The sequence below is a fragment of the Martes martes genome (genome assembly GCF_963455335.1).
Source record: "Martes martes genome assembly, chromosome: 14".
Classification (NCBI taxonomy): Eukaryota; Metazoa; Chordata; class Mammalia; order Carnivora; family Mustelidae; genus Martes; species Martes martes.
Genome location: NC_137902.1, coordinates 52885095 through 52898266, shown reverse-complemented (window position 1 = coordinate 52898266; position 13172 = coordinate 52885095). Strand labels below are relative to the sequence as shown.

At 38.7% G+C, this 13172-nt stretch overlaps 1 protein-coding gene across 1 annotated transcript in view; it reads right to left on the bottom strand.

The window, feature by feature from the left end:
* The window catches only part of CFAP70 (cilia and flagella associated protein 70), a gene marked incomplete at its 5' end in the record, with an annotated part of 112796 nt that extends 107594 nt beyond the window's left edge, over window positions 1-5202 (bottom strand). The window contains 2 exons of the mRNA XM_080822547.1: window positions 3977-4163; window positions 5140-5202. Coding sequence (XP_080678673.1) covers window positions 3977-4163; window positions 5140-5202 — 250 coding nt within the window. The remainder of the gene's footprint in view (window positions 1-3976; window positions 4164-5139) is intronic.
* Window positions 5203-13172: the final 7970 nt, after the last annotated feature.

The following is a 13172-nucleotide window of genomic DNA, read 5'->3' as shown; positions in this document are numbered from 1 at the left end:
TTGCTTTCAGATTTTGTTCTGTCTTTAGTTTTTAGAAGTTTAATTATGGTGTTTCTTAATATGGATTATTTGGGTTTATCCTACTGGGAGTTTGATCAGCTTCTTGAATCTGTAGGTGTATGTCTCTTGCCAAATTTGGTGAGTTTTTAGGCTTTCACGTCTTTGAATATTTTTCAGCCCCTCCCTTCTTCTCCTGAGACTCTGATGACACCAATAGATCTTTTGTCATAGTACCACAGGCCTCTGAGACTTTGTTCACTTTTTTCTTTTCTTAGTCTATTTCTTTTATATTTTTCAGATTGAGTATTTCTCTTGTTCTATCTTCCAATTCACTGATTCTTTCCTGTCTCCTCCATTCTGCTGTTGAGACCATTTGCTGAGCTTTTTATAAGAGTTATTGTATTTTTCTGATCTAAAATTTCCATTATCTTCTATTTCTAAGACCTTCAATTTCTCTACTGAGTCTATTTTGCATGTTTTCAATTGCTCACTGATCCATTATTTTAATAATCTTTTAAAAATCTTTGTCTAAGAATTCTCATATCTTAGTGTTAGCATCTACTGATTGTCTTTTAAAATTCAGTTTGCAATGAATCATTGAACTCTACATAAAAAACTAATGGTGTACTGTATGTTGGCTAACTGAACATAATAAAAATATTTTTTAATAAAATGCTAATATAGTCAAAGAAAATAAAATTCGGTTTGAGATCTTCAGGTTCTTGGTATGATGATTGATTTTCATGTAATCTTGGACTTTTTGTATGTTATGAAACTCTGGACCTTAAACCATTTGTTTTAGCTGGATTTTTTTAAATACTGCTCCAACAGAGGAAGGAGAGGGGGATTTCCCCATTGTCCCCCACTATTAACTCCACTTAGCCTCTATTGATACCTGGCGGGGGGGGGCAGATTCTCATTACTGATGACAAGGAGTGAGAGTCTAGTTCCTTACTTCTTTTCCAGTGATATACCACAGTGGGTGTAGACTCAATACCACTAGGTGATGGTAAGTCTCAACCCTATTTTAGGCTTCCTCTGATACCACTCCAGTGGACAGTAGAATGGCATCTTGTTACTGCCAGACTGGGGCAGAAATCCAGGCTCCCTATGTGGTCTCCATTAAAACCTGATGGTAAGAGAGAGGGTTCATGACCAGACAGCACAGAAGCCCTGGCTTCCATTTGGTATTCTTGACCACCACCCAGCTGGGGCACCTAATTTCAGCTTTGCAAGAATACAAGTCTAAGTCCTCCATTCAGATTGATTGTGAGTGGGGCCACATTTTTTTGTTTGTGGTGTCTGGCTGGTGCAGAGTAGTTACTGAGTTTCTTGTCTTGCAAGGCTGCCCATTTTCTGGTCTTTGGTTAGAGCAGAGGTCTCTCTCTCTCTCTTTTTTCTTTCTTTCTTTTTCTTTTTTCTTTCTTTTTTTTTTTTTTTTTTTTTTTTTTTTGGTCTGCACTCATTCATGTTTCCAGGTTGCTGGTTTCTTCAGCATCAAGTCTGGGATATACAAGGCAAGAAGAAAACCCAGGCAGCTCACCATACGTCATTCCTCATGTCTCATGTTTCCTTCTTCTTTCCACCTTTCAGAGTTCCTCATGTTTGTTTTACATAAAAAGTCTGAGGTTTGCAGTTGTACTTAGTGAAAGGAATAGGGGAACGTATATATATCCAGAGATTCTACTTTATTAATTTTTTTAAAGTGGGCTCCACACCCAGCATAGAGCCAGACATGGGGCTTGAACTCATGGCCCTAAGATCAAGACCTAAGCTGAAATCAAGGGTTGGATCCTTAACGGACTGAGCAACCCACGCGCCCCCCAGAGGTTTTATTTTAAATCCTTTTTGATTGCTAATGACTGCACTTGAGAACATAAATTTATCTCTAAGTATTACTTTAGCTTTTTCCCACAAGTTTGATATTTGGTGTTTTACTGTTGTTTGATTCTAAATGCTTTATAGTTTTTCTTATGATTTCTTCTTTGTCCCATGAATTAGACATAATGTGCCTTAAAATTTCCAAATGTTTTTGTTACAGATTTCTAATTTTGTTGACTTGTATTTTGATCAGAAAACTAAGTCTGTATGCCGTGGATTCTTTGTTATATGGCAGGACTTCTTTTATTGTCTAGTATTTGGTCAGTTTCTATTGTATAAATGTTCCTTGTGTGTATTAAGAAAATATATGTTATTTAATGGTTGGCATAACCCTATGATTATTACTTATTAGGAAAGACTTTTTTCATCTATTCAATGGCTAGATACATATGACGGGGTATGGATTTTTTTTTTTCCTAGTCCATTCTTTTTGAGAGTCTTGGCTTGTGGTAAAGGGATTGGTCTCAGTCTCAACTCCCATCTATAGCAGCCCAAGTTCTCTGTTTGTCTAAGACCTAAGCCCCTAGATTGTCTAAAACCTAGCCCCTTAGCTTGTCTAAAACCTAAAACAAGCCCCTTAGCTTGTCTAAAACCTAAGCCCCTAGATTCTGGAGTACTGCCCTTTCCCCCCACACCACCACACACCAATACCAACGGTTCAAGAGTTCCAGGTTTCAGTTTCTGCTTTGCTTCTGGAACAAAGGGCTGGACCTCTCTTTCTCATGGGTTCAATGACACGTTTAAAATAATGTTCCTGGGGTGCCTGGGTGGCTCAGTTGGTTAAGCGGCTGCCTTCGGCTCGGGTCATGATCCCAGCGTCCTGGGATCAAGTCCCGCATCGGGCTCCTTGCTCGGCAGGGAGCCTGCTTCTCCCTCTGCCTCTGCCTGCCACTCTGTCTGCCTGTGCTCGCTCTCTCTCTCTCTCTCTCTCTGACAAATAAATAAATAAAATCTTTAAAAAAAAAAAAAAAAAACAATGTTCCTGTTCTGCCTTTCCCAACTAACATGCCAGGGAAGAAGGCAATTAGGACACTGACTCCCCTTATTTGGGGTTGGGAGTGACAGAGAGGCACAAAGCAAAGATGAAAGAAGTAGAAGAGAGTGATCAGTAGTGTGGATCAGATGGATGCCTCCATGGGTGACTGATTACCAGCTAGGCCAGAGGTAGAAATCACTTTTCTGGAGTAGTGCTTCCCAGGAGTTACCAGAGACTTGTTCCTACATGCAGCTTCCCTCCAGGATCCTTCCCTGGCAATCATGAATTTAGTAGTCTAGGGTAGGGCTCTGAGGACTATTTTCTCCCAGAGCCTCAGGTGACTTTTATGGAAAAAAAAAAAAAGTTTAGATTGCAATGCTCTAGAATACTGTATGATTCCTAGGACCCACTTCTCTGGGTCTGGGATCTTGGAATCTGTGGTTTTTGGCAGGTGCCACAGGAGATGTGCCACTAAAAAAATAAAAAAACAAATACTAAGAGTATAGATTAAAACAAAAGCCTTGGAATAGTATATAGGTGTAAGAACAAAGTATGTCAGAAATAATACTGTGTTCTTAGAAACTGTAAAGGTTCATTCATTCATTGAGCACTTTTTGAGACCTTTTATGTCCCAGATATTTCTAGGCACTAGAAATTCTGAAATAAAATACAGACCTGAATTTCAAAAAAAAGTGTACAGAAGTACTGTATACAGAATTACAGATAGGGTTGCCAAGCAAAATACAAGATGCCCAGTTAAATCTGAATTTCAGATAACCAATGAATAATTTTTTAGTATATATGTGTCTTAATTTTTTTTTTCCTAAATCTGGCAACCCTAAATATAGGAATATTTAGGAAAAGCTCCCAACCCAGCTTAGGAGATAAGGGCTGCAAAATTCAGTCAAATGTCAAAAGGGCTTTGATACAAACTGATTAAAATTAGCAGGCCAGGAAGACCGCTGCTAAAAGCAGGTAGGACTCAAAGTATACCATGTTATTCCTAGGTGAAAAAGGTAAGCTGTGTTTATTTGTCCCCCCAAACAGCTACTAAATATCTCAGAATCTCCTTATAACATACTCAACATAATTAATACTTTTAGTACCACAAGGACTTACAGAACACAGGTTTGTGGGCAAGGTCATCTAAAGTAATTCCTCCTTCAGGACTGTATTCAAAACTGCTTGTGAAGTTGTATTTTGCAGTTCCTTCTGGAGAAACCGTAACTTTTGCAGAGTCTCCCAAAACCACTTGATTGAATTCTGCACGAATAAAAGTAACTGGAGTATCTCCTTTAAAACCTTTCTGTTGACAGAAAGAGACTTTGCAATTATACTCAAATAGAGAATTTTCCTACACATCTGGCAAATCATTTTGACTTGAACTAAATATCATTTTCCATTTTTTCCTAACAAGCTATATCACAAATTCAAAAGGGGTAGGTAGAAAGTCATTAAACAAAACTAGTTGTAGCTAACTGTAACATTCTATTTAAATGCTTTATGTTGGGAATTTTTAAAAATAACTTTTATATTCATATGATTATAAAAGTATATTGTGAAACATTGTAAATAGTGAGAAAAGCATACAGGAAAACAAATTACCTATAATCTCACTCTAACATGCAAGCACCAGTAACATTTTAGAATATATTTTCTAGTCTTTCCTATGAATATATATGTGTGTGTAAAAATACACACACACACACACACACACTTATAGATACATCTCTTATATAACCTTTTAAAACAAAGTAGAGATCATTCATTACATCCTGTTTTGGAATGAGCTATTTTACTTCATAATAGTGAATGAATACTTTGCCATTTCATTATTCTTGTAATTTTTAAGCTACATCATATTTTAGTTTTATTATTTAAATTAACTGAGTGAAATTAATCACAAGAGAAACTCTGGAAGAATTCAGATCTTTTTCAGAAGAAAAGACCTGCTGTCTAAAAAACAAAAATCACTTCTTGTCTCACCCATTAAATGTAGTACTCAAATTCCCAGGTATTTTTACACACATAGAGATGTGACCTGCTGATTATATAGTCTAACAAAAAGGAAAACTGAGAAAGAAATGCCACTGCAATGTTAAGACCAGCAGGTCTGGTGTTATAAGAGGGTGCAAAAGCATTCTTCCTGCTGGTGCTTCCAATACATCGTCAGGCAACCTGCAGACAGATGTTTGACAGGGAAACCTGAACTCAAAGGCAAACATACTTTCAAGAAGAATGAATAAACTAAGAACTTTTCTAATTTCCAAAAATAACTTTACCAAATCATATCCATCTGTCACAGTGATCTGCACAGGTCTGCCTGTTGATGACACCTGTTCCATAGCGGCACTTGGGCAAAGTCCCTCTGGTCTTCTTTGGTCTCTGCAAACATAATGAATCAAGCTGTCCCCTCAAGGACCATAGCTGCAGAAGTACCCACATTACAATACATAACCAATACTAGGGAAGAACCTAGGAAAATGCCATTGCTAGTCCAGCATTACCCAGCACTTTTTTTGTACCCTTTCCAACCTTTGCTGCTAAATAGTGCTTTACAGAGCTGGTCACAAGAAGGATTCCATCAGCTAGTGCTAACATGATCTTTACACATATAATTAACCCGTCAAGCACAAATCATTCCAAGAAAAAGAGGATAGGAATGCCATCTCCCTTACTTCCCAACCCCAGCCTCCATCTTTCATGGTATTCTTTGATAGACTTCTTTTTTTAATGTACAAAGCTCCCCTCAAAGGTTAATCTCTCACTTTTACAAAAATATAACGGGAAAGAAACAACCACAAAGAATAATGGTTAGTCCACCAGCAAAAGTTCTGACATATATCTTATTTAGTCAGAGATATTGTCCAATTATTTTACAACACTAATGACACAATTTCAAAAATAAATTGGATATATTTAAGAAAGATTTTCTGCCTCAATTCAAAGTGGAACTTAAGGCAATTCAGACATTTACTGAGGACACACTATGCTACATCTATCTAGGACTGGTGGTATAAAAAAGAAGGCAATACTTTGCTGTCCCCAGGCTTTATTCTGCCTCTTCTCAGGTACTCCCTCTTTCAGTCATCCAAATATCTCAGATCACTGTTCAACACCCTGTCTCCAGGCTCATTCTGGGCCTAAGTGACCCTGACAATTCTTTTTATCAAATTCACATTAGAAATGATCTTTTACATTACTCTCCTTCTCTCCTTTTCAATACTACCACATGAATTAGACCTTCACTAGCCTGACTCTGGACAAAAGTCTAATTTCTATGAGCCTCAGTTTGACTTTCTGTAATAAAGATAATATAAACTTCTCAGGTTTCACATTTGGTGTGAATATCCACTAAAAGAGTAAAACTGCTTAACCTATGAAGCAGGGCACATATGGTGTTATTAATGTGCACTGCTTTTCCTGAATGCTCAATTTCTCCAAGACAAGCAATCTCTCACTCACATTTACAGTCCCTGAGTGCCCGGCACTATCCCTCGTCTTAGCAGCATATTTATTGTATAATGAATTCAAGAAATCTGGCTGGTTACTAACGGTCAGGGCAGTCAGGCTGGGGGGGAGGGGCGGCGGCTCCTGTTGCCCCCAAGAGGCATTCATTTCTTGCCAAATTACTCCTTAAGAAAACGCAAGGGAGGGGCACCTAGCTGGTTCAGCTGGTGGAGCATCAGACTGTTGCTTTCCGGGTTGTGAGTTCGGGACCCACGTTGAGTGCATAGATTAAAAACAAAATTTTTAAAAACAAAAGAAAATGCAAGAGAACAGTCACATCAGAAACAGGTTTGATGAAGGACAGGATGGACGGCGTGTCATCTGGGGACAGAGGTGTAGTGTGGACCTACTGCGGCGTATCTGGGGCAAAGCGGAAAGGGGGTTTAAGCCCGGCTTCAAATGGGAGGCCTGAGAGGTTGGCAGGAGCTTCCGCGCCTAGCCAGGTCGGGGCGTTTAGGTCCGTACCAGAGTGCCCTGTGTTCGGAGGCGGCCTTACGTTTCCAAACGGCTGCAGCTGAAGAGACGAGACTGAGAGAACGGGGTGTGGTCACAGGACCACGGTGGAGAGGCCGGAAGCAGAGGGTTTTCTGGAGAGTGATACAGTTGTCTAACCTGACGCCGCCGCAAAAAAGTGTTATGTGCAACTATGGCAACTAATTACCTCTCGCGAGAATTTAGTTCCGGCAATTACCACAAGTTTATTCCAAGACTCGCGATAAAGTTTTCGGGAAGGGCTACAGCTGTTGGGAGGTTTCTGCGCCTGCGCTCTGGAAACTAAGCGCTTGAGCGGCAACCTCACTGCCCGAGTCGTTTCGTCCACAGGTACAACTTTGCCTTGGCATAAGCGTAAAGTTTTCCAACTTTCGATTTTGTTTTCTCGACCCTTTTCTTTCAGTATCCCTACGTAAATAGGTATTTTTGAAAACCGGTTTTGAAAACCGGTCATTTAAATCTTTCTCCATGAAAAATGCAGGTTAACAGTATTTTCAGTGATCCTCTATGCTAAATGAAGTAAGTCAAAGATAAATACCCTATGATTTCAGTCATATATGGAATTTAAGAAACTTAAAAGATGAACATAGGGGATTAAACAAAAGCAAACCATAAAACAGACTCTTAACTGTAGAAGAACACACTGAAGTTTGTTGGATGGGAGTGGGGCGGGGGGAGGTGGAGGAGAGACAGGTTATGGGTGATGGGTATTTAGAAGTACACATTTTGGATTGAGCACTCCATGTTCTATGCAAGTGATTAATCACTAAATCCTACACCTGACACTAACATTACACTGTTAACTGGAATTTAAATAAAAACGTGGAAGAAAAAAATTAAAAAGTGAGCCTCTGATATACTGTTGGTGAGGTTGCAAAACAGTCCTACTTCTAGTGCTCAATAGTTATACAACATACAATAAACAGACTTGAAGTATATGATATTAATCCCAAATTTTAATACATTTCAAACTCAACAGTAGAGTTCTGGAACAGTAAAATACAGTAGCAAAAACATGGAAACAAGACAAGTGCCCATCAGTGGAAGAGTGAATAAACTGATATATAGTCACAAATAGCATATTACATAGCAGTGTAAATGAATTAACTACAGCTACTACATGGATGAACCTTAGCAATATACATATCTGCAAATGTTGCTATGTTAAGAGCCAGCTTAAAGGGGTTCCCACTGGCCAAATCAGAGACAATTTGGGCATCAAAATAAACTGATAATGGATTATAATCCATTGAGTAAAATAGGAATCTACAAGTCCACATTGATATAAACAAATGGGGAGAAAGGAAAACTAATTCCAATCCAATCCAATCCAATAAGGCAGAGGAAATGATGGGAATAGAGACACCCACTATAGAAGTGGATGATTCAGGTAGGAGTCTCCAGTGGATGCTAGAGGCGGTTTGATAAGAAGAGGGTATTGGCATGATTTTGGAATACTAATCAGTTACAAAGAAGAAATGGTGAAATGAAGAAACCAACAAGATCATGTGATTAAGGTTAACCACCAGGGTTGGGAGGAGTCTATATTGCATGCCTCCTGTTGAGACTCACTGGGAAAAGCAAAGCATCATTTTGTGGTATTCCTACCATCAGAGGGACTAGGCTGTAGGCCACCCTATTGAAAGTATGTGTTGTACTTTTTAAAACTGTCAAAGACATAAAAGATGGGGAACTGTTCCAAATTAAAGGACTATTGGACATGAAGGACATGAAGATACATGACAATTAAAGGCAAAATGTATTCCTGGATAGTATTTTGGTCCAGAAGAGAAGAGAGACACTATTGAGACAGTGAGCAAAATTTCAGCGGCCTCAGTGGATTTGATGGTAGTGTACCAAAATTGATTTTCTGATACGTAAGGTTTGCTTTTATGTAGGAGACTGTCCCTGTTCAGCAGAAAATACGCAAGAGTGTTTAGGAATCATGGAACATCACATCTGTAGTTTCCTCTGTCGACCCTCAAAATGTCCAGAAAAAGACTAATAATAAAGAATATATGCATATATGCATGCACGTGTGCATACACACATACACAGTGAGCAATGAAGCAATAAAATGTTAACTCTATGAGAACCTGGATGAAAGTGACATTGAAATTCTTTGCACTGTTTTGGCAACTTTTCTGTACATTTACAATTATTTCAATACACACACACACACACCACTCTCCATGGAAACATCTGAGGATATAGAATTACCAGAGCCAAATTTTAAAAATAAATTTTATTTCTGCTATAAACATTAAAATTATAAAAATTAAGATCTCTTAAAGGTTGTGGTATTGTAATAAAAAAAATTAGACCTATGGAACTATTAAGTAAGGCATTTCTCTCTGAATTTCTTCCCAGGTGAGAGCTATGAATGAATTTGCACTGAGCTAGCCATCCTACCTTGTGCATGAAATACTTTTTTTATGTAATAAGTGAGGCTTATTAAGTCTTCACTAGGGAACTGGATCACTCATGATATCTAGGCATGAAAGGTAAGTATAGGTATCACTTCCTTAAACATAATTAATCGCTGTCAATAGATAATGACAGTGTAGAGCACCTGAGGGCAAACCCTTGTGTTCTAGTTCTTTTAATTCTCCTGGAATGCTTAACAGTGGCCACTGTGAATTTCCTATAGTCCTTACAAGGAAAGGCATTCAAAAAAAAATTTTTTTTTTTGACTGACTTAAAATCTCAACTTCCTAAGGAAACATGGAAAAGACGCTCTTCAGTGCTACAGAAAATACAATAGTACTGAGAATCAGAATTAAATCATCTACATCTACAAACAAGTTTGGAGGCCAAAAAAAGCTGTAATATTTAACTCTTTAGTTTGGGTTTCAAAGACCTCCACTAAATGACTCATATCCCAATAACTCTTTTCTCATTACTCCAAGAGACTCATTTCTAAATAGTTAATCTGTCCAGTCAATTTATTTCTGATAGCATCCAATAATACAATCAAATGTATTCCTCACCCTCAAATTGATTTAGAGTCAAAGCAATCAACATCCCAGATGGATTTTTTTTTTTTTGCAGAAATTGACAAAGCTGATTCTAAAATTCATATGGAAATTCAAGAGAGCCAGAATGGCAAACAATATTGAAAAAGAACATAGTTGGAGGACTCACACTTCCCAATTTCTAACTTACTTCTGTACGGGCCTATTCAGCCAGAGTGGCTCCACCCCAGTTGAACAGCCATTTTGTTGTTTATGCAGTAAAACTTCAATTGACCTTGCCGCCCCAGGGGAACTTACTTAAAAGCAAGTCTGGGAAACCAGTCTCAGGTAACAAAGCCCAAATACAAGGATGGGTCAAGTCAGGTGGAGATAACGGCCGAATTCAGGGATGAGTCGGGCCAGGTGGAGATATCCAATCAGTAGGGCGTGCATACTGTCTCCCTAGCTACCAAGGATATGGGCCCCGCCCTTTGGGCACCAATTCTGACCAAGGTGATAGGCTAGTTCAAATATCTACTATACGTAAATTGTAATTCAATTGGTCACTTATGTGTGACCTAGCAGGACTGCGCAGCTTTCTCTGTGTTACAATCTCATTGGTCGCCTGTCGTGGCCAGGCCCAACCACATGGCCTTTGCCCTTAAAAGCTAGTCTGTAAATAAGAGAGGGGTCGCCTCTTTGCAAGAGACAGCCCTGGCGGGTCAGTTTGATTCTCGATGCTTGGCTCGAGATAAAGCTTTGCTTGACCTTCGCTTTGTTATCAGTCTCGCTCCTTTGACCATGGACCCAACACTGCAAATCTACCTTATCAAGTAATTAAGTACAGCTTAATCAAGGCATAAGGATAAATGTATAGACAAATGGAATGGAATTGAGAACTCAGAAATAAAATTGTGTTTATGGTCAGTGATTTCTGGCAAGAGTGCTTGGACCACTCAATGGGGGAGAGAATAGTCTTTTCAACAAATGATGGTTGGATAACCATATATCCAAATCCAAAAGAAAGAAGTTGGACATCTATCTCACCATATATAAAAACAAACTAAAGGGACGCCTGGGTGGCTCAGTTGGTTAAGCGGCTGCCTTCGGCTCAGGTCATGATCCCAGTATCCTGGGATCGAGTCCCACATTGGGCTCCTTGCTCCGCAGGGAGCCTGCTTCTCCCTCTGCCACTCTGTCTGCCTGTGCTCACTCTCTTTCTCTCTGACAAATAAATAAATAAAATCTTAAAAAAAATTTTTCTTTAAAAAAAATAAAAATAAAAACAAACTAAAAAGACCTAAATATAAGAGCTAAAACCGTAAAAATATTAGAAGACAACAATATGGGTAAACTATGTTACCCTTTCGTTAGACAATGGTTTCTTGGACAGGACAATGAAAGCACAAGTGACCAAAGGAAAAAAAAAATGGACTTCATCAGAATTTCAAACTTTTGTGCATCAAATGACACCATCAAGGAAGTAAAAAAGGGGCACCTGGCTGGCGCAGTTGGTGGAGGATGCAACTCTTGATCTTGGAGTTGTGAGTTTGAACCCCATGTTGGGTGTGGAGATTACTTAAAGAGTTTTAAAAAAAAGAGAGAGTAAAAAGGCTATCCACAGCACAGGAGAAAAATATTTATAAATCTATATTGAGCGGATATATAATTTTTGGTGTATTATGTTTTTCTCTCTTAAAAAACTTCTAACTAGAAGAGACTACCTCCTCCCTGGTAAACCCATTCATTGAGCTGGCAAAAGTTCCAGCAAGGAGCATGCCTTTGATATGCAAACTAACCAATCCAGAGCCATACCTTCTATATCAGGCCCTCACCCCAGGAGGCAATTTTCCTCTGCCTTCATTATCCCGTGGCCAGGTATGAGGACATTAAAAGACCACTCATGTAGCCCAAATGCTACAAAATTACTCAAACTAGCCAATACTTAACTGTTCACCCTGTCCTGCTATGTCTTTCCAGAAACCCCAATAAAGGTCATGGCCTAAGCATTCCCCTTGGCCTCCTGACTACTCTGGTGTCTTTCACCTATGGCCCTATGTGTGGCAGTGCCTCTTGTCTCTAGGATGTTTGAATATAAGTTTTCCTGAGCCTCTCCCCTGTCTCCTCTAGTGGCTGCACCTAAACTGACCATTTCATAAAAGAACAGAGTACAAAGTCATATAAGTTTCTACTCTACAGAATATATAAATAACCCTTACAACTCAACAATAAGGAGACAACCCAATTTTAAGATGGGCAAATTATTAGAAGACATTTTTCCAAAGATGATAATCCAAATGGCCAAAAAGCACAAGAAAATAGTCATTAGGGAAATGCATATCAAAGCCACAAGGGGCGGTCACTTCACATCCACTAGGATGGCTATAATTAAAGAGACAGATAATGATAGTGTTGGGTTAGGATGAAGAGAAATTGGAAGGTAGGTTCACTGCTGGTAGGACTGTAAAATGGTGCAGCTGTTTTGGAAAACATTTTGGCAGATCTCCAAAAAGTTAAACATAAAGATACTATGTGATCCTGTAATTCCACTCCTAGTTCTAAAGCCAAGAGAACTGAAAACACATGTCCACACAAAAACTTGAATATAAATGTTCACAGCAGCATTATTCATAAGAGTCAAAAGGTGAAAACAACCCAAATGTCCATCAACTGATGCATGGACCAAAAAAAAAAAAAAAAAAGGCCCTTTCAGTGGATTATTCAGCCATAAAACAGAATGTGTATTTACCCACACTACAAGCAGATGAACCTTAAAAAGAGTATGCTAACTGAAAGAAGCCAGACACAAAGGGCCACATACTGAATGATTCCATTCATACGAAAAGCCCAAAATAGGCAAATCCATAGGAACAGAAAGTGGACTGGTGATTGCCAGGGGCTAGACAGAAGGAGAGGGAATGAGGAGCGACTACTGGTAGGTCTAAAGTTTCTTTTTGGATGATGAAAATGTTCAAAATTGATTACGGTGATGACTGCACAAATTTGTGAATATGCTAAAAAACCACTGAAGTGTATACTTTAAAATGGTGACTGGTATATGAATTATATCTCAATTTTCAGAAAGTTTAAAAATATATTGCTCCTATCTTATCTTTTCTTAATACCTTACCCCCCCTTCTCGTATTTACCAAATTCCATCACTCTTACTTTTTCAACATCTACATCAAAACTTTTTCAATGAAACTATTTCAAAGTAATCAACATCCAACTTAACTCATTATCCTTCTACCCGGGTATCTTGCCTTCACAACTGTAGAGAGAGACATCTATCTCCTTTAGAATAAGGTTGTATCTTATACCACCTTATATGCCCCTTGGTATTTACACAAAAACAATGT